This window comes from Mesoplodon mirus (genome assembly GCF_964341445.2).
Source record: "Mesoplodon mirus genome assembly, chromosome: 15".
Taxonomy (NCBI): Eukaryota; Metazoa; Chordata; class Mammalia; order Artiodactyla; family Ziphiidae; genus Mesoplodon; species Mesoplodon mirus.
In genome coordinates this window covers 34,269,717-34,289,647 of record NC_138991.1, presented here as the reverse complement: position 1 = coordinate 34,289,647, position 19,931 = coordinate 34,269,717, and the positions used below count along the sequence as shown (strand labels likewise).

Here is a 19,931-nt window from a genome sequence, read left to right as displayed (position 1 = left end):
CTCCGCGCCTCGCCCAGCCCCTCAGCGACCTGCGGCTCGGCGGGTGCCCGCGCCGGGGGCCCGCATCCCGGGAAGCTCGGCGGGGCAGAGCCACCCCGCCGCCCGAAGGAGGGGGCCGCCGTCCGGGGCGCCGAGCCGGGGTCGGGGCAGAGCGCGCAGGGCCCGGGGCCAGGGTCCGGAGGACGGCGCGGCGAGGCGGCCGGCCGGGGTTGGCCCGGGGACTGTTGGCCCGGGGAACTGCGGCGGCGGCCGGGGGTCGGGGCTGTTATCAGCTGTGTGCGTGCGTGTGGGGGGTTGGGGGGGGGAGGCTGTGTGCGTGAGGGGTCGCGGGAGGGGGACCCGGAGGGGTCAGAGCCGGGGGCAGGACGCCTGGGTCGGGGGCTCGCCGGGGCGGGAGCCGAGCTGCCGCAGGGGCGGGTGCGGGGCGCGGGGCTGCCAGTCGTCGGACCCCAGGGTCCCGGGAGGGGCGGCTGGGTGCGCGCAGCGGGACGGGCAGAAGGCTGCGCTGCGAGAGCAGTGCCATTCTGGGAAAGGCTGGGGACCCCCACGTCCCCCCAGGGAAGGGGGCGTCCCAGTCTTGGGCGGGGACTCAAAGCTGGGACTGTCTGGGTTCTTGTGAGGCAGCTGGGGCTGGAAGCCCGGAAGGTGTGGCGGGGCAAGTCAGTGGTCTCCTTCTTACGATCCTAGTTCTTGTTCTAGAAACCAGTGTTCTTGTTGAGAAATTTAATGGGGGCGCACAAAGCAAGAAATCTGAGGGGGTCTTCACCCCCACTCCTCACTTTTGAGGACCCTGAAAACCCAGAAATTGAACTTTTAGGTTAGTCTGCATGGTAAAATTCTTAAGAACTCTGAAATAGAGTGACCCCCCAGAGTGATGGCACTTGGGATTTGCAGCTAAGCCTTTGTGGCTTCTAGGAAGCCTTGAGGCGGGGGGTGGGGGGGTGGGGGGGAAGATCCCAGGAGCAGGAGTCCAAGGCTAGCTGGCCTATCAAACCTTGGAAAGTGGCCTGAGTCCCTGAGCCTCAGTGCTCTCACCTGTCAAATGGGCCTCATGAAAGCACCAGTCCCAGCTCATGCAGCTTTCATAAAAGACAGGGAAGTCCTACAAATACCGGCGGTTATTTATACGTTCATTCACTCCCTCCCCAGTCCCATGATATTAGAGATACTTTATTCATGCGTTCAGTGCCTTCTTTGTGCAAGACAATTGACTAAGAACTTTTCAGGACAAAAAGATGTCTTGAGCCCTAAGTCCTGCCTCCTGGAGTTTGTAGTTTACAATAGAGATAAGGTGGGGACACGGAACTGTGCATGAGGACTGGAGTGAGCAGATCCGAGCTGTGAGAGTTTGGAAGAGGGGGAGCTCACCTCTAGCTGGGAAATCAAGGAAGATTTGCGGCAGGAGGTGACAACAAGCTCAGCCTTGAAGGGTGGGTAAGATTTCAATGGGAAAAGATGTGAGGTGGGTGCAGAGGCCGGTCCAGTCAAGTGCTTGGTGGGTCAGGTGTGTTGGGGTGAAGTGGGGGGAGAGGTGGAGATCAGACTAGGGTGCCGGTTAGGGAGAGGTCAGGTTGTGAAGGGCCTTGAATGCCCCTCTGAAGAATTTGGATTTTGTTTGGAAAAAGTGGGAAGTATTCATTCATTCATTCATTCATTCATTCATTCAAGAAATATACATATAAGAGTACCTACTCTTGGCCAGGGACCTGGGGATAGAGCAGTGAATGAAACAGACAAGAATGCCTGCCCTGGTGGAGCTGACATTCTAGTGGAGAGATGGATGATAAACACAGAAAATCAATAAAAGATAGAGGCGCTCCAATGGCTAAAAGAACTAAAAAGGCCCAGGAGTGTTGGAGGAGGTGGCAATTTTCTTTTTTTCTTTTTTCTTTTTTTTTTTTGCAGTACGTGGGCCTCTCACTGTTGTGGCCTCTCCCGTTGCGGAGCACAGGCTCCGGACGCGCAGGCTCAGTGGCCATGGCTCACGAGCCCAGCCGCTCCGCGGCATGTGGGATCTTCCCGGACCAGGGCACGCACCTGTGTCCAGGCGGACTCTCAACCGCTGCGCCACCAGGGAAGCCCTGGCGATTTTTGATGAAGCAGGCAGGGATGCCTGCTGAGAAGGTGACAGAGGTGAGGGAAGGAGATAAGCGGTCGGGGGAAGAGCCTGATCAAAGAGGGGTTCAGAAAGATGAATGCAAGGGGTGGGGAGGCAGAGGCTTGCGGGAACTAATGAGGGCCCAACTTGCTCCCCTGCCCTCTGCTCCCTGCTCTCGGGGTCCTCCCCGAACCTGGTGTGCTGGCTGCTGTGGCTCTGCACACCTCACTACGTCCTCTGGTCCCCGTTTCCTCCTCAGCACCCAGGCAGCCTCCCAACCCCACTTGGGCCTCAGAGCCCAGCTCTGGGACAAGATCCCAGCTGTGGGACAAGCACACGCACACTCACGTCCACACACGTCCGCACATGCATTCTGTCCCGACCCACCACACACCCCCCAGCCTCTGCTCTCTGGGTCCCCTGACTCCTGCGTCACTGCCCTGACCTGACCATGGAGAGGGAGCCGGGGACAGATGGGGTGGGGGGGGCAGTAGACACAGCCGGAGGAGAGGAGGAGCCATTCGGGCTGTGGGACCTGCTTCTCCCCTCACACCAGCTTGTCAGAGGTCCCCAGGCCCCTGCCTTTGAGAAAGGGAGATGGGCCCTGAGCACCAGCCCCTAGCTGCTGGGGCCTGCTGGACAGGGGTGACGCTGGCTCATCCGCTGGGGCTTTGGGAGAGAGAGCTGCGATTGCAGTCTGGGAGAGAGGGCAGAGGAGAGGATCTCAGCTCACCCTACATCCAATCCCTAAGCTGTAGTAATCCTACCAAGAGGGCAGAGGCTGGTTTAGGAGCCAACTTCAACCCAGGTGCTTGTGGATACTGCCCAGCAGGGTCCATCCAGCCAGCCTTGACAGCAGGGGTCCCTGAGGAGCAGGAAGCTACCCAGGGCTCTCCCTCCGATGCCCACCACCCCCCTGCCAGTGCCCCCTCCATCTGCCTGTTTGTATTTCTCTGGCACGGGGCTGGACCAGTGCCAGGACCACCACGGAGGGTCTCCGCACCATCCCCTCCAGTTATCCCCAACCCTGCCACTAGAGTAACTTTCCCACTGAATAGCTCGTTCATGGCATTCCCCAGAGCAGGAGCCTGCAGTGGCTCCTGGTTGCCTCTGAACTAAGACCCTCTGTGCTCTGCCATCCACCTACCTTTCCAGCTTTTTCTCCCACTTTGCTCACTTCCACTCTCCTGCATCACATGAGCTCAGTTAGATGGTTTGCTGCTTCCTGCCCTTCACTCACTATGTGCCTTCCACCTGGATCACCCTCCCCCTCCCAATATGGCTCTCAAAGCCCAGACCCAAGCATTACCTCCTCTACGAAGCCTTCCCTGATACCTCAGCAGGAAGCTGCCTCCCTGCTCTGGGCTGCCATCCTTTATGTACACGTCTTAGGCCTTTCCTGGCCGGGCCACCATGTACAGCTGTCAAGGTTGAGCACTGCACAACTCCAGGGGGCGCCATTCATATCGACCCCGGTGAGAACGGTACTCTCTGGAGTCACGCAGCACAGGTGCTCTGTTAACCGGAGGAGAGGGCAAAGGACAGTGTAGGCAGGTCTTGTGCACCTTGGTGCCACTGGGCACCCAGCATATTGCCTGTTTATGGTCATCCCTCAAGTGTGGTTTGCATTGTGTGGTCACTCCACTCCAGGCACCTCAGCCAGAGAATGGAGACCTAGAGGGAGGAAGTGAGCTACTCATCCTCTGAATGCTTGCTGGAGCCATGCCTGGACAACCTAGCTCTGGGTTCGTGGGGGCCTGAGAGGCCTCCATCTACTTCCTGAGCAGGCAGCCCCCCGAGGCGGGGCTCTGAACCAGAGGATGGCGGGGGTGGAGGCAGGCTCTGTTCCATGGAGTCTTCCTGGCAGCCAATTCAGACTGAAAATCCAAGAAGCAAATTTATAGCCCCCTGAGCTGTCGCAGACCCCCAGGCAGCACGAAGTCCCAGCTGCCTGGAGTCGTGTTGGGGACGAGGGGGGCCTCTGGACTTCTCCTCCCTCCTCCTTTCCAAGCAGTGGCTTCTCAGCTGGGCTCGGGAGTTCAGCCAGCAGCCCAAAAGACCTTCTGTGCTGGGAAGTGAGGTGGCCGGGACCTTGGAGGGTGCGGTGGGGGAGGGCTTCCTGGCGCTTGGGGAACTGGGAAGGGAGTGAGGACTTGGAGAAGGGATTCCTGCCAGACGGCAAAAGGAAGTCCTGTGCGAAGGTCACTTTGGAGAAACTGAGGGAAGTTCTGCTTGGCCACAAAGTAGCCAGTAGAACCAGACATCTGGGTTTCTGTTCTCAGCGAGCAGCTCTGTGGCTTCAGCAGGCTAATGGGGCTTGTCTGGCAAACAAGGGAGCCCAGATTGGTGGCCTGAGCTCTGCCACTAGCACCTGACGTGGACAAGTGACTTTATGTCTGAGCCTGGGGATGGTAAAAAACTATAGTAATCGCTTGCCAGGGTTGTAGTGTGATTGATTATGTAATGCCCAGCACGGGGTAATCAATAAATGCTAGCTATTATCACGGCACCCTCTGCTTTACTGTGGCTGCTATTTGTCCTCGCTTTGGAGGCCTGGAGACCAAATCTACCAGCATATTCGTCAGCCCTCCTCCAGCGTTCTCCACTGTTCCCTCTGGGGAGCTGGGCATGGGTTCATGATACCTTATCTCTGGTGTTGTACCTTTACCAAGCAACTCACTGGTAAAGGTCATGGGGATAGTGGGGTGTGGATGGGGGTACCGCCAGGTGTACACATCCACTGCTCTTTGGAGAAACTTGCCACTGAACAAAACTGAGTGAAATGGTATCACTGTGGGAGCTGGGGGGTGGCGGGGGTTAAGACACAGATATCAAGACAAGTCTCACACTTAGTTTATTCAAAGCCTGGGGCCAAACAGGGGTTTCTTGTCCCATTAACATGGGTTTCTTGTCCCATTAACATGGGTCTCCTCCCAAGGGAGGCCCGGAGAAGTCCAAAGGACCTTGGACTGAATGAGGCCTGAAGCATTACCAGGCCAGCTTCCTTGGTTACTTGTCTCTTGCCTCTCCTCCAGTGCTTGAGTCCTTGAAGGAGGGCGCCCAAAGCACCAAGACCTCCACCTTGGGATCCAGAAACACTTCCCCAGGTTAGGTTTCTATGAAGTGTCAGCCCCATCTTAGGATCTCTTGCTCACAAGTATGGCTGAATATTCCCAAGCTTCTTCCCATGGCACCCATCCTTTATCAGAAGACAGAGTTGCTAAGTTGGTCAGAGCAGCTTTCCTGTCCATGCAAAAATAAAACTAGAAAATCCTAACTTAAAACACTACTGGCAATATCAACGAGAGTAATGTTTTTCTCCCATGTAAGATCTTTGCAGGGGTGCAGTCGTGAACACAAAAGTTTCATTTTGTTAACATGGGGCTTAAGGATTTTGCATGAACTCTTTTTTTTTTAAATTTATTTTATTTTTGGCTGCATTGGGTCTTCGTTGCTGCGCGTGGGCTTTTCTCTGGTTGAGGCGAGTGGGGGCTGCTCTTCATTGCTGTGCACGGGCTTCTCATTGCAGTGGCTTCTCTTGTTGAGGAGTATGGGCTCCAGGCACGTGGGCTTCAGTAGTTGTGGCTTGCGGGCTCTAGAGCGCAGGCTCAGTAGTTGTGGCACATAGGCTTAGCTGCTCCGCGGCATGTGGGATCTTCCCAGACCAGGTCTCAAACCCAAGTCCCCTGCATTGGCAGGCGGGTTCTTAACCACTGTGCCACCAGGGGAACCCTGCATGAACTCTTTAGGCTCTTCCTACTTGGAGGAACATAGGCCAAGATCTACTCAAGGTAGTTTATAGAAGCCTTAGACATACTCTTAAACCTCCAAGTTTAGCAAATATTTTCCCAAATTGTTCATGGTTCACTGATAACCAATGAGTTACGAGAACCGATTGCTTGACAGAGGCATCCTCTGATCTGTATATAAGCAAGACCTTCTGTTCATGTCTTATTTTATCAACCAGCAAATAATTTTAGTACTTTCAGGAAAGCATATTTTTCTTGCAGCAAACAAGATTCATAGACTCTGAGCTGGAAGGGACCTAGGACATCCCATGAAGGTGAACTTCCACCCTCTGCTTGCACACTTCCAGTGAAAGATATTTGGTGTTTCTAAGGGAGCAGAGACTTGTTATAGGGTAGCCAATAACAAGCTGTCCTCCTGTGCATGCATGCATGCATCCATTCATCTGTCAGATATTTATTAGTTACTGGATTGAGCAATGGAATCGCTTCTTCTCCTTGAAGTTATCTCAGCAGTTTGATAAGGAACTCCCCAGATCACCCCACCTAGGGAACAGACCAAAGGAACAGGCTTTGTAAAATAAATAACGTTTTCTTATTACAAAAACAATACAGGATCACTGACCAACTAGAAAATATGGCTAAACCAAAACACATCGATTAAAAAGCACCCATAATGTCATTAGGAAGATGGAGTCATAAGTGGTCATTTTCACAGACTTCTCTCTTGGTGGGATAACATTTGCCTCACCCCCAGATCTGTGTAGCGGGATATCCCTTCCCTAAGGAACTACATTTGACACATGCCTCTAGTCCAACTTCCCTATAGGCTCCAGGGTTTGTTCCCCCAACTCCTGACCAAGCACTGGGAACTCACCTAGAAGGATCATCCGCCCATCCAAACCAGTTCATGTGCTCTGAGGGCCTCCCTTCTTCCCTGCCACGCGTGCCACCAAAGTAAAAGCCGACAGGACTAATAACCCAACCTTGTAAACCAAACACACACAAATCACCTTCCTTCCCCTCTCCCCATCCCCATGAAGAGGCTCAAACCATTCCTTAGCAAAATGGCTCAAGCTAACAATAGTAGCCCTTACTATTTTTTGAGCCCTTACTAATGCTAGGACAACTCCAAGCACTATGTAAATGATTTGTCTTTTTACATCTATCTGTCCTTTTTCCTATTAGTTTTTAGAGAACCAGGAGTTTATACCTCTCCAGGCAGACCTGGCGCCTAACACAGATTCCATACAACCAGTGGATGCTCAATAATACTACAGATGATGAGAAAAGGTCTACACTCACCTCCAAGACAAGCATTTCCAATCTGGCCTCTGGGGATCTGTTTTTGAAGTAGGAGGTCATTTCGCACTCTTTGTGGGCTCCATAGTGGTTGAGCAAAAGGAAGGGAGGGAAACTGCACCTGGTAGAAGGCACACCCCTTCTACCCCCATCACCTCCCAAGCTGTGATGGAAGACACTTCAGAGAACCAAAGAGGGAGGGAAGCAGAGGCCGGCACTGGCCTCCCTGCAGAAGGAATGCAGAGCTCCCTGCCCCGTCCACCACGCATGGACTCCAGATGCAGGAGCTTTCCCCACAACCCCTACCTGCCCTCACACCCCTTCTTCCTTCGGTGGCAATGATTAGGGGCTGTTTCTGCAGACCTGCCACTGAGGGAAGCCCCACTGGCAAGCAGTGAGAGAACTCAGAGTAGAAACAACAAATAAATAAGCTGGGAGTTGTAGCTGCCAAAACAAACCAAATGCAAAAGGGCGGCTGCCACCACCTCGGCTGGGCCCAGGCCAGGAGCAGAGAGCGGAGCACATACGTGCAGGGACACACATAGTTCCCTCCAGCTCCCTGCCGGCTCCCCACTCCGTTACTGGGGGCTCCTGGACAAGGGAGTCTTGCAGTCAAGGCTGATAAGGAGGGACTTCGCTGGCGGCGCAGTGGTTAAGAATCCGGCTGCCAATGCAGAGGACACGGGTTTGAGCCCTGTTCCGGGAAGATCCCACATGCTGCAGAGCAACTAAGCCCGTGCACCACAACTACTGAGCCTGTGCTCTAAAACCGGCACCCCACAACTACTGAGCCCGCGAGCCACAACTACTGAAGCCTGCGCACCTGGAGCCCATGCTCCACAAGAGAAGCCACCACAATGAGAAGCCGGCGCACCGCAACGAAGAGTAGTCCCCACTCGCCGCAACTAGAGAAAGCCTGCGCACGGTGGGCCAAAAATAAATTAATTAGAAGAAAAAAAAAGGCTGATAGGGAAATTGGGGTGGGGGGAATAAGGGGTACCTGATAGAAACGCCTCCAGCCTTGTCTCCCTCAAATCTGCCCAGTGCTTCCTACTTTCTAGCTGCCCAAGTGACCCTCCAGTCCCAGAACACACCCTGCTTGTTCATGAATCCCCTTTGTGCATGCTGAGCCCTGTCTGATATGCCCTCTCCCCTCTCTTCTGCCTGGCAAGCTCCTATTCATCCTTCAAAACCCAGGTCAAAAGGTGGAACCATCTGAGACCTCACCAGGAAGTTAGCCATTTCCTTCTCCACACTTCTGTATCATGGCTATTCTTACTTCTTACATAACACATCTTACTCATTTCACAAAAAATTAGTATAGCCACCTTCCCAACTAAGTGGTGAACTCCTTGAATGCAGGGGCCATTTCATACCCATCTTTGTATCCCCAGGGCCCAGCCCAGGCCTTGGCTCACAGTAGGCACTCAGCATGTATTTAGTTGTTAGAATGAAGCACTAGTCCTTCTGTAAGGAGTTCACTTTCCTGAGTGGCTGGCAGTCACTTCCGCAGCATGAATCCCTCATCAACAGGAATACTCAAGCCAGAGGGAGAGGTTTTGTTAAACAAGAAGGCTAATTTTCAGAACCCCAAACCAAACTGCCTTCAAATTCTATTACTAACCTTTAGATCAAAGGTTTTCAAACTCCTGTGACCTCGCCCAACAGTAAAATTGACGCCCAACCGTAAAACTGATGTCATAACTAGCACATGTGTCTGTATACACATCTGTAACTGAAAGTGTCAACAAAATGTTATCATTGAAGTTGTACTTTTTTTTTTTACTTGCTTTTTAAAAAGCTTTGACCCAGTAAATTGATTTCAAGACCAACATATGGGTCACCACCCACTTTGATAAAAATTGCTTTAGGTGACTTGATAAACATGAAAAACCAGATCCTCCTACAAATATCCAAACAAAAAAGTACTTATGACCTGTGTGCCCAGTAATTCAAAGGGAAGGCTATCCTTTCCTGCTTAGAACAGCCCAGCCACAAGGGTCTGAAGGGCTCTGGACCATAGCTGTTTAGAACAATTTGGGCCCCACAGGACCAGGAATCAAATGAAGCAGTGTCTCAGTCCCTACCACAGACTGATACAAAGGAGGCCCCCATCTTTGCCTTCTTCACCCTTAAACCCTCACCCTTCCTGTGCCTGGGAACCGCCAGGAGAGAACCTGATGCTTTCCTAGCATACAACTACACCCCAGCTGCACTCCAGCAGGTGAGAGTATATACTTTATCTGCCCTGCCTTCTTCTGTGAGGATGAAATATTTTAAAGCAAACATTGGAATTGTCAGGCTCCTGCACTGTGCTAAAGTTTTAGGTTGCAGTGTCCGTAGTACAATTTATGCTCTTTCTGTGAAGGCAGGAAACACTGGGGTTCCCCTACTGTACCTAAATCCTTGAAAGGTCTTTCCTACTCTCCTTTCCAGAATTTACACAGGGGAGAGGCAGTGCAGCGCGGTGGCCGGGCACCAACACAACTTGATACTTTTTATTGTATACGACAATGGTTACAGACCACAAAGATTCAGGAGGCCCCACTGCTTGGGCCCAACAAAAGACAGTATTTGCCCTCTCAATTCAGAGTCCTCTGGGCTGCAAGGGGACAGGGTTTTTCCTACATGGCTCTGGAAGAAGGTCCATAACAGTACTCAGTACAAGAAGAGCCACATCTGAGCCTAGCTGTACGGGGGTGGGTGGATAAGGTGGGCCAGCCTCATCTCAATCACTTGGGTGTGACCCTGAAGACACGGATGTGGATGGCCGAGTTGTTGCGGATCCGGGTCAGCGGCTCTCGCGTATCAATCTCTGGTTCCAGTTCATCGACAAGCTCCACGGTGGAGGTATTGGCAGCCACCTGCAAGGACCCGAAGCTGCCAGCCTGCAGCTGTAGGGCAATGTTGATGGCGCGGTTGATGGCCAGGCCCAAGCCGTGGATGTAGATCTCACTGCATGCGTTCTGACCCCGAGCCCCTCCATCCAGCAGTTTCTGGCAGCGGGCCAGCTGGGCCTTAAAGTCAGTCTTCATGTTGACATAAATGTCATTGGGCCTCCGGGGCAGGCGGTGGGGGAGCCGCTTCCGCAGGGTGTACTCCACCGGGTCCAGCTCAGCCTCAACGGCTCCGCGGGACTCTCGGTTTTCGGCCATGCTGTGTGCCCTGGCACGAGGAAGAGACGAGATCAGCCAGGGGTGACTAGCGACCAACGCTTCCTTTCCCATCCCGTTTCCTGCCCAAAGGGTGAAGCCGGGAGAAGGCGCACTCGACGCCTCTATTCCCTTCCACCCTCAGTCCCCTTCCACTCACCTCAACCTCCCGCATCTAGCCCACCCCCAGTTCCTACTCATTCATCACATCGCCCCCAACCTCCAGGCCCCTCCACCGCCCCCTTTCCCCAGCTCTTCCGCGCCTACTCTCTCCGGTCCACAGTGCTCTCCACGCGCCGCGGCCCGCTCCCCTGCCAGGGCACTCAAGCGTTGCGCCGACCGGCCGGAATATAGGGCGCTGCCCGCGACCCCCAGGCCCCAAGAAGGGAAGAGAAGGAAAGGTGAACGCCGCCGGAACGCTCGAGTGATAAAACCCAGCCGGCCCCTGGCTCCTGAAAAGGGTGCCGAGTGCGCACGCGCGCTCGTCCCCTGCAGCCAAGCCCGCGGGGTCCACGAATCGCCTTCCTGGCCTCCGTTCTCCCCGCCCCTTTCCGGAGAGCTCGCAAAACCGCGCGATGTATTTGAGTAACGCGAGGCTTCCGGGGGTGATGGGATCTACCACGTGTACTCCTCCCAGGCGGGGCGCAGAGGCGGGAGGCGTGTACCAAGTCGGAGCTGGGGAGGATCTGGGAAGGATCTGGGAAGGGGAGTTCAGCTTTCCTGGGCCAATCCGAGTCCCCGGTTCGCGGAGGTGTCCCGAAGGGGAGAAGGGAGGAGTGGAGGCTATTGTAGGGACGTAGAGGATTTGGGGGTAAGGGTCTTCCAAAGATAGCAGGGAGGGCGGCGAGTTCCATAGAACGTGATCGCGAAGGGGTCTGAAGTCAAGTCTGCACTCTCGCGTCCATCGCAGTTCCTCGGGTCAGAGGAGCTGTGGCAGAGTTGGCAGAACTGACCTCCCGCCCAAGGTTCCTGTTGCCCAAAGACCGAGGGCGGGTAACGAGTGGTGAGGCCCGGCCCTTGGCGGAGGACAGCTCTCCGGGACTCCTCTGCAGTTCACGGGGACCCGTCCTTCTTCCCTGCGTCTGGCAGGGCTGACCTCCCAGGCCAGCGCCTGGGGACGCGAGCTATAAGCTGCAGGTCCAGCCTTCACAGCTCCCCTGGGGCCCCCTGACCCACTCGGACCCCTCCACCACCCCCACCCGCCACCAGCTCTTCGGTCACTGCCCGCCACCTGGGAGTACGGACGTGCGCCCCCTGGCGGGAAAGTGCAGGGCAACACCTGGGGATTGGTGGCTCCCCAAGGCCAGTGGGAAGAGGTTTTCAGCCCAGATTGGTTTAGCTTCTGTAGAGTTCCATTTGAAAATGAGTTAGACCTGCAGTGAGGACCTCAGTTCCCTCATCACTCAAATGGGGATGAGAACTCCTGTCTTGCTACTGAGTTGCAAAACCCAATATAACCTTACAAACTGTAAGCCTACACGTGAGTTAGCCGGTTTTTTTTAATTTAAAAAATTTATTTATTTGGCCGTGCTGCGTCTTAGTTGTGGCATGCGGGCTCTTAGTTGCAGCATGTGGGATCTAGTTCCCTGACCGGGTATGGAACCCGGGTGCCCTGCATTGGGAGCGAGGAGTCTTAACCACTGGACCACCAGGGAAGTCCCTGAGCTGGCATTTTTATGCACACCGCCCCCCCACACCTCTCTCTAGTTGCCTGGGGTAGAGTCCGACAACATTTGACTGGAGGTTGGAAAGAGGCCAGGCTCCTGAGAACTTCTCTCCCAGCACCACTTAAATCCTGTGGTTCTTTTAGCTTCAGATTCTTACAAGTTTGGGGGGTTATTTGGGGTTGAAGAGGAAATGCTGGCTACAACCTTACTCCATCTCAGAAGTGACATCTGAACAGAGTTTTGATGGACAAACAGGAATTCTTCAGGGAAGCAAGGAGTATTCTGGAAAACCCTGAACAGTATTTTTAAAAGAATGGAAGCATAACCTAAGCTTCCACCTCAAGGAACTAGAAAAAGTAAAGCCAAAGGGAGAAGGTGGGAGAAAATAATAAAGAGCAAATATCAATGAAACTGAACACAGAAAAACAATAAAAAAACTCAAACCAGGAGCTGGTTCTTTGAAAAAGTCAATAAAATTGACCTCTAGCGAGACTGACAAAAAAGAGAGAACAAGAAAAAGAAGACTCAAATTATTATAAGAAATGAAAGAGGGGATAGCACTAAAGATCCCATAAACATTAAATTATACTTGGAGAACAACACAAACAACTCTACAGACATAAATTCCACAACTTAGATAAAATGGACCAGCTCCTAGAAAACAAACTACCAAACTAACCCAAGGTGAAATAGATCATCTGAATAACTCTGTAACTATTAAGGTAATTAAATTCATAGTTAAAAAAAAAAAAAACGTTAGAACAAGAAATATCTAGGTCCACACGGTTTTACTGGTGAATTCTACCAAAAAAAAAAAAAAAAAAAGGAAGTAACACAAATTCTACACAATCTCTTCCAGAAAACAGAAGAGGAAGGTACATTTCCTAATTAATTTTATGAGGCCAAAACCAGACAAAGATAATACAAAAGAAGAAAAATCACAGATGGATACCTCTCATGAACAACGCAAAAATTTTCAACAAAATGTTAGCAACTGAATCCAGCAGTATATAAAAAGAATGATATACCACAACCAAGTAGAGTTTATTCCAAAGATGCAGGACTGGTTCAGTATAAGAAAACCAATCAGTATTATCTACCGTATTAACAAGTTAAAGAAAAAAACACATATGATCATGTCAATTGATACAGAAAAACCACTTAACATAATTTAGTACCCATTTATGATAAGAGCTCTTAGCAAAAAGAGAATGGAAGGAACTTCCTCAACCTGGTAAAGAGCATCTACAAAAAAAACTACAGCTTCCCAGCATACTTAATGGTGTAAGACTGGACACCTTTCTCTTAAAATCAAGAACAAGGGAAGGATGTCGTCTCTCACCACTCTCATTGTTGGAAGTCCCAGCCAGTGCAATAAGGCAAAGAAAAGATTGTAAAGGAAGAAAAAAAACTGTCTCTATTTGCAGATGACATGGTTGTATATACATAAAAAGTCCCAAGGAATCTACAAAAAAACATATAATTAATAAATTAGCTTATTAGTAAGTTTGCAGGATACAAGATTAACATACAAAAATCAATTGTAGGGCTTCCCTGGTGGCGCAGTGGTTGAGAATCCGCCTGCCAATGCAGGGGACACGGGTCCGAGCCCTGGTCTGGAAAGATCCCACATGCCACGGAGCAACTAAGGCCGTGCACCACAACTATTGAGCCTGCGCTCTAGAACCCGCGAGCCACAACTACTGAAGCTTGCGCGCCTAGAGCCCGTGCTCCGCAACAGAAGAAGCCACTGCAATGAGAAGCCCGCGCACTGCAACGAAGAGTAGCCCCCGAGCGCCGCAACTAGAGAAAGCCCGTGAGCAGCAACGAAGACCCAAGGCAGCCAAAAAAAAAAAAAAGTTAAAAAAAAATGAATTGTATTTCTATATACTGCCAATAAACAACTGGAATCCAAAATTTAAAATCATTTACAATCACTCCAGAGAGAGAGGGGAAGGGGGAGGAGGAAAGGAGGGGGAGCGAAAAATATTTAAGTATAAATGTAACAAAACATGTACAAACTCTGCTTAAAACTACAAAATGCTAATCAAAGATCTAAATTAATGGAGAGATATACCGTGTCCACGTATTGAAATAGTCAACATAGTATAGATGTCAATTCTCTCCAAATTTAATGCAATTCCTGTGAAAATCCCAGCAAGAAGTTTTATAGATGTAAATAAGTTTATTGTAAAATTTATACGGCAAGGCAAGAGAAGTTAAAGCAATTTTGAAAAACAAAAAGTTGGAATCACACCACCTGATTTTAAGACTTACTGTGTAAACACAATATCAAGACAGTGTGACATCTGCCAAGGGACAGATACAAAAATCAATAAAATGGAACAGAGAACCTAGAAATAGATTCACACAAGTACAGCCAGCTGATTTTTTTTTTTAAGAAACTGTTTATTTTCCGTCAACCTATTTCCATTTTAAGAGTTTGTGGAAGAACTGATTAAGACCACTCAGTGCTTGTTCCTACCCACTCAGCGGCCTGAGCAGTGGGAGCTGCAGACCAGTGTTCAGTGGCAGGCTGAGCACTCCAGTCTCCAGTGAGGAACTGCTGAAGAGGCAGAGAGGGCACCTGCACACCTTCAGACCAGTCCACCACCTCCTGCTGAGTAGCAGGGAACTCAGGAGCTGGAGCAATCCATTCATCCTGAAATTCCTCCTTGGTCACAGCCTTCTCAGCTGCTGCCTGCTCGTCCTTTTCAATTTCTTCAGGATCTCTGTAGAAGTAGAGATCAGGCATGACCTCCCATGGGTGTTCACGGGAGATGGTGCCACGCATGCGCAGAACTTCCCGGGGCAAGCATCCACCACATCAGACCCACTGAGCGAGCTCCCTTGTTGTTGTATGGGATGGCAATGTCCACATTATCGCAGAGGAGAGTCTGCGTTACACTGAGCAATGGTAGGCAGGTTAACGTAAGAGGCCTCTGGGAGAGGCAGGTGGTCAGCCCTGGGATCAGTAACCACCGGAAGTCTTGGTTCCTGGAAGGCTGCCTGGATCTGGTTAGTGAAGGTTCCAGGAGTGAAGCGGCCAGCAATAGGAGTGGCTCCAGCGGCAGCAGCAAACTTCAGCCCAGCTCACTGGCCAGTATTCCTGGAGGATATGACACTGACATCAGCTGGGTTTTCAATGGCAACAGTGGCATTAGCTGCCAGCAGAAGCTTCTCCCAGGTTCTTTTCAAGTTTATTATGTAGATGTCATCACTTTGCCTTTTGTAGGTGTACTGTTCCATTTGGAAGTCAAGGTTGGTGCCACCTAAGTGGGTTCCTGCTGCAAGGAATTTGAGGACATCCTCCTCCTTCATTTGCAGGACATCAAGGGCTCTGGAAATTGTGAAAGTTTCCCTTTAAGTTACGATGGGAATCCAGAACAACGCCGTACGGACCCCTGTCTGGCTGGCGCGGAAAAGCCAGCCAGCTGATTTTTGGCAAAGGTGCAAAAGCAGCTGAACGGGGAAAGAATGAGTCTTTTCAGCAAGTGGTGCTAAAACAACTGAATAAATAGGCAAAGAACTGAACCTCAGCCCTATGCAAAAAATTAACACAAAATGGATGGTAGATCTAAACATAAAATGGAAAATTATAAAACTTTTAGAAGAAATATAGGAAAAAAAGTCTTCATGACATAGGGTCAGGTAAAGAGTTCTTAGATACAACTCCAAAGGCACGATCCATTAAAGAAAAAGTTGGGGACTTCCCTGGTGGCACAGTGGTTGGGAGTCCACTTGCTAGTGCAGGGGACATGGGTTCGAGCCCTGGTCCGGGAGGATCCCGCATGCCGTGGAGCAGCTGAGCCCGTGTGCCATGGCTGCTGAGCCTGCGCTCTAGAGCCTGTGAGCCACAGCTGCTGAGCCCACGTGCCACAACTACTGGGGCCCGGCGTGCCTGGAGCCCGTGCTCCACAGCATGAGAGGCCGTTGCAATGAGAGGCCCACGCACTGCAGCAAAGAGTGGCCCCCGTTTGCCACAACTGGAGAAAGCCCATGCACAGCAACGAAGACCCAACGCAGCCAAAAATAAATAAATATGTGAAAAGTAATATATGCTTTAAAAAAAGAAAGAAAAAAATTGATAAACTGTACTTCATCAAAATTAAAAACTTTTACTCTGTGAAAAACCACCCAGCCACAGACTGGGAGAAAATACCTGCAAATCACATATCCAACAATGGACTTGTATCCAGAATAGATAAAGAACTCTCTAAACTCAATTACGGGCTTCCCTGGTGGTCCAGAGGCTAAGACTCTGTGCTCCCAATGCAGTGGGCCCGGGTTCCATCCCTGGTCAGGGAACTAGATCCCACATGCTGCAACTAAGAGTTCGCATGCTCCAACTGAAAGATCCTGCATGCCACAACGAAGATCCGGAGTGCTGCAACTAAGACCCGGCGCAGCCAAAAAAACCCAAAACCAAACAAACAAAAACAATTAGAAAATGGGCAAAAGTCTTGAACAGAGGGTTCTTTAGCAAAGAGGGTATAAGGATGACAAATAAGCCCAGAAGATGTTCAACACAGCCATTATGGAAATGCAATTAAAACCATGATGAGATGCCACTACCCACCTATTAGAATGTCTAAAATTAAAAATTTTGACAATACTAAGTGTTTAGGAGAATGCAGAGAAATTGGATCTCTCATACACTGTTTGTGGAAATTTTCAATGGTCCAGCCACTCTGGAAAATAGTTTGGCAGTTTCTTCTAAAATTAAACATACACTCACCATATGACCCAGCAAGAGCACACATGGGAATTTACAAACTCGTACACAAATGTCCATAGCAGTTTTTGTAATAGCAGTGTTTGTAAAAGCCCCAGACAGGAAACAACCCATGTGTCTTTCAATGGGTGACTGGTTAAAGTGTGGTACATCCATACCAGCAATAAAAGTTGGATCAAGGAGACCCATTAGGCTGCTGGAAGACTAGATATAGATACATCCTAGAACAATACTGTGCTGAGCAGCTCAGAGTTTCTTGTGGAAGGCAAACAAGATGAGCAAGACAGTGTGACCACTGCTCAGCATGGAGCATGTATAGGGTTCAGTGGATCCTCAAGGAGGTACAGCCAATGACCTTGGGGGGATCCAAGGTTTTCCAAAGGACACAATGGCTAAGGTGAGGCAGTAATGTCTAGCAGTTGGGCTCAGATCCTGTGCAGTCCCTCCTGTTACAATGGAGAGGTCTGGAAGGTCTGAGCCCTGGGAGATAGGGAAGTAGGAGGGAACCAGCAAAGAATGCAGAAGGAGCAGCTGATGAGGTAGGAGGAAAACAAAGGGATAGGGTGATCTGGAGGCCAGGTGAAGAAAGCATTTCTTGGAGGAGGTAGTGACCAGCTGTGTCATATGCTGCTGATAGGCCACATAAGATAACAAACCAGTGGATTTAGCAATGTGGTGATTTTGCATTGGTGACTTGACGAGCATTTACACTGATTGACCAAAGAACTTAGCTCATGGAGGAAAGTAAATCTGAATGCAATAAATTAATTGTAAGGCCCATTCTGTCTGATAATTAACAATAAGCACAGTTTATGAGCTATCACTCCATTACTCAGGCTGTGTGTCTTTTCATGATATTTAAAATGTTTTCCAAACTTTAACATACAGAAAAAGGTTCGCAATTTAGGTGGGTGAAGCCAAGCATTGTAATACCCTGATTTGATACTAAGATGGTCCTTACCATTTTGCATTCCATCGAAGGAAAACTCTGCAGGGGAATCTGCCATTAGAAAAAAAGGCAGAGAGTTTGGCTGTTTACTCTTACTTGAGACTTCCCTTTCATCTCGATAAATCATCTAACTACATCTCTTTGTTTAGTTCGAAAGCTTCCACATTGAAAATAACACAGACCAAGATATTTTACAGCATAGTCTTGAATAAACCTGAATAAACAAAAATATCTTAGGTCCAAGTGATTTTCTTCATTCAAATTTTTTCTTTAATTTTGTACGGGAGAGTCACAGTTCTGATTTGTTTCCTTTCTCAAAGAGGGTGCTTATACAATTCAATTTCCACAGTGTCATCAGCAGCAAACGCATTCTCACTTTACGGCTGGGGCAGATTACTTGGCCAGGATCACAAGACGGTATACAGGAAACCCAGGGTGATCCATCAATCACTCCAATCTTCTACCTTGGAGTCCAGCGTGCTCTTCCTGACACAAAGCATCTGGTAGGTAGGTAGGTACTACTGTCCAATCAAAAACATTTTCATGATAGCATTCGAAGCCCTCAACTTAAGTTTCACTTCACTTCTCATCCAACTAGCAATCCAGGTCCTCTTCTCTCATCAGCCTGGCTTGTCACTATTCTAAAGCTGATGCTCACTTTTCTTAAATCTACCCAAATCCTGCCCTTCCTTCCTGCTCAGCACAGGCCACCACTGTCCCTGACTGCTTCCCCTTCACAGGGATTTCCCCCTTTTCCCCTGTCCCATTTCTCCACCATAATTTACAATCTCACATTTGCTAATTAATCATTAAAACAGGCCAAAAGGCTAAGACCTTATTCAGAGGGTAGGACACAATCTAGGAAAGTTGGGGGGGGGGGAGGAAAAGCAACAACAAAAGCTTTGGAGTAAGAAAAACCAGCTGTCATAAACTTGAGAACTTTGTTCTAGGAGAAGAACTTGATAGGAGATTGGATTCTGTTGATACATTTTCATACAGTTAGCAATGTGAATATTGTGGACCCAGAAGGCCCCACTAGCTAACATTTGTGGAGTGCCTGCCCTATACCAAGCACTGTGTTAAGTGCTTTACCATACAATCCAGAGACTCAGAGATGACTAAAGTTGCCCAAGGCCACGGTCAGTATGGGATGGAACCAGCACATAAGCCCTCGCTTTAAACAATTGCATTTTCCAGCCTGTGAACAAGCAGCTTCACTGACTACACTGAGGCAGGAATCCTGACTGCAAGAAAGATAAGGGAACTGTTTTTAAAAAAGCAGACACGAAAACTATAAGTGCATAGAAACCTGGGGTGTGCTCTGTGCAAGAACAAAGGGCCTTCCTGGTAGCTCCGGAGGTCGGCGCTCCGTTTTGGCGAAACACAGAGGACTCAAGTTCCAAGTCTGAATTTACCCTTCCCTGTCCTGAGGATTATATTGTTTTTGGTAACGGCTGTTTTAGGAAGCTGGGAAATAGAGTATACATTCTGGCATAACTTCCAAAGAAGACGGTGAAAACACACACAAGACTTTTTCATCCTAAAAAGTTCAGGGAATCGGAAAAGTCATTCTTGAAAACCCCCTTTTTAAACAAAGGCGGTGTCAATCTACTTCTCACATTTGCATAGTAGTTTCTCTCTTTCCGAAGCCTTTCACACTCACCTATTTTAATTCTTCCAGCACTCCGGAAGGGAGTGGAATGGGGGCCGGGGGTGGGGCGGAGCAGAGCATCAATACCTTACTATAAAACAGAAACTGAGGCCCGACAGCGTCGACTCCTTCACCCCCGAGGTCTAGGGGTCTAGTCGGTGGCGGAGCCAGAGAGAAACTCCAGGTCTCACCAGCCAGTGCTGCCTCGGACTGTTTCTAAACCATTAGGTTCCTCGTTTATTTCATATACCCCGGGGATGTCTGACGAACACACCTCTGGGTTGTACGTGGTCTCCTTCAATCCAGGCGGGCTTCCCGGAGGAAGCCGACCGTCCGGGAGGCGGGCGATGCCGCTAGCGGCGGCCTTCGTCGCGATGGTCGCGCATCACGTGCGGGGAGGCAGCCGGGGAGCACCCCGGGGACACCCTCACCACCACCCCCGGCCCGCAGCAGGCTGTGTCACGTGAGGCACCGGGCTCCCGGGTCACGTGCCGGGCGGGGGGGGGTCGGGGGCGGCGGGCATCCGGGCCGCGCCCGCCGGGCACGCTAGGAGCGCGCTTGGCCGTGCGGGTCGGAGCGGGCCGAAGTAGCAAAGGGGGGCAGTGGCGGTGGCGGCGGCCGCGGCGGGGGC

General features: G+C 50.5%; 1 protein-coding gene and 1 pseudogene across 4 annotated transcripts; both read right to left on the bottom strand.

The window, feature by feature from the left end:
- Positions 1–9,628: 9,628 nt before the first annotated feature.
- Positions 9,629–19,774, bottom strand: POP7 (POP7 homolog, ribonuclease P/MRP subunit). Of its 3 annotated transcripts, none has more exons than XM_082645597.1 (2): positions 19,575–19,774; positions 9,629–10,311 (listed from the first exon to the last, which is right to left on the bottom strand). In XM_082645597.1, the coding sequence occupies exon 2, from the start codon at positions 10,299–10,301 to the stop codon at positions 9,879–9,881; it is 423 nt and encodes a 140-aa protein (XP_082501723.1). In that variant the 5' UTR covers positions 10,302–10,311; positions 19,575–19,774; the 3' UTR covers positions 9,629–9,878. The 3 variants fall into 3 exon arrangements, with proteins under 3 accessions (XP_082501723.1, XP_082501722.1, XP_082501721.1); XM_082645596.1 differs by lacking the exon at positions 19,575–19,774 and adding an exon at positions 10,562–10,779; XM_082645595.1 differs by lacking the exon at positions 19,575–19,774 and adding an exon at positions 10,566–10,779.
- Positions 14,328–18,170, bottom strand: LOC309817355 (small ribosomal subunit protein uS2-like; annotated as a pseudogene). Its single transcript, XR_014296211.1, has 2 exons — positions 17,662–18,170; positions 14,328–15,305 (listed from the first exon to the last, which is right to left on the bottom strand). The product of XR_014296211.1 is annotated as a small ribosomal subunit protein uS2-like (transcript).
- Positions 19,775–19,931: the final 157 nt, after the last annotated feature.

Coding starts and splice junctions, on each gene's coding strand:
- POP7 (XM_082645597.1), bottom strand. CDS start 10,301: ATGGCCGAAAACCGAGAGTCCCGCGGAGCCGTTGAGGCTGAGCTGGAC.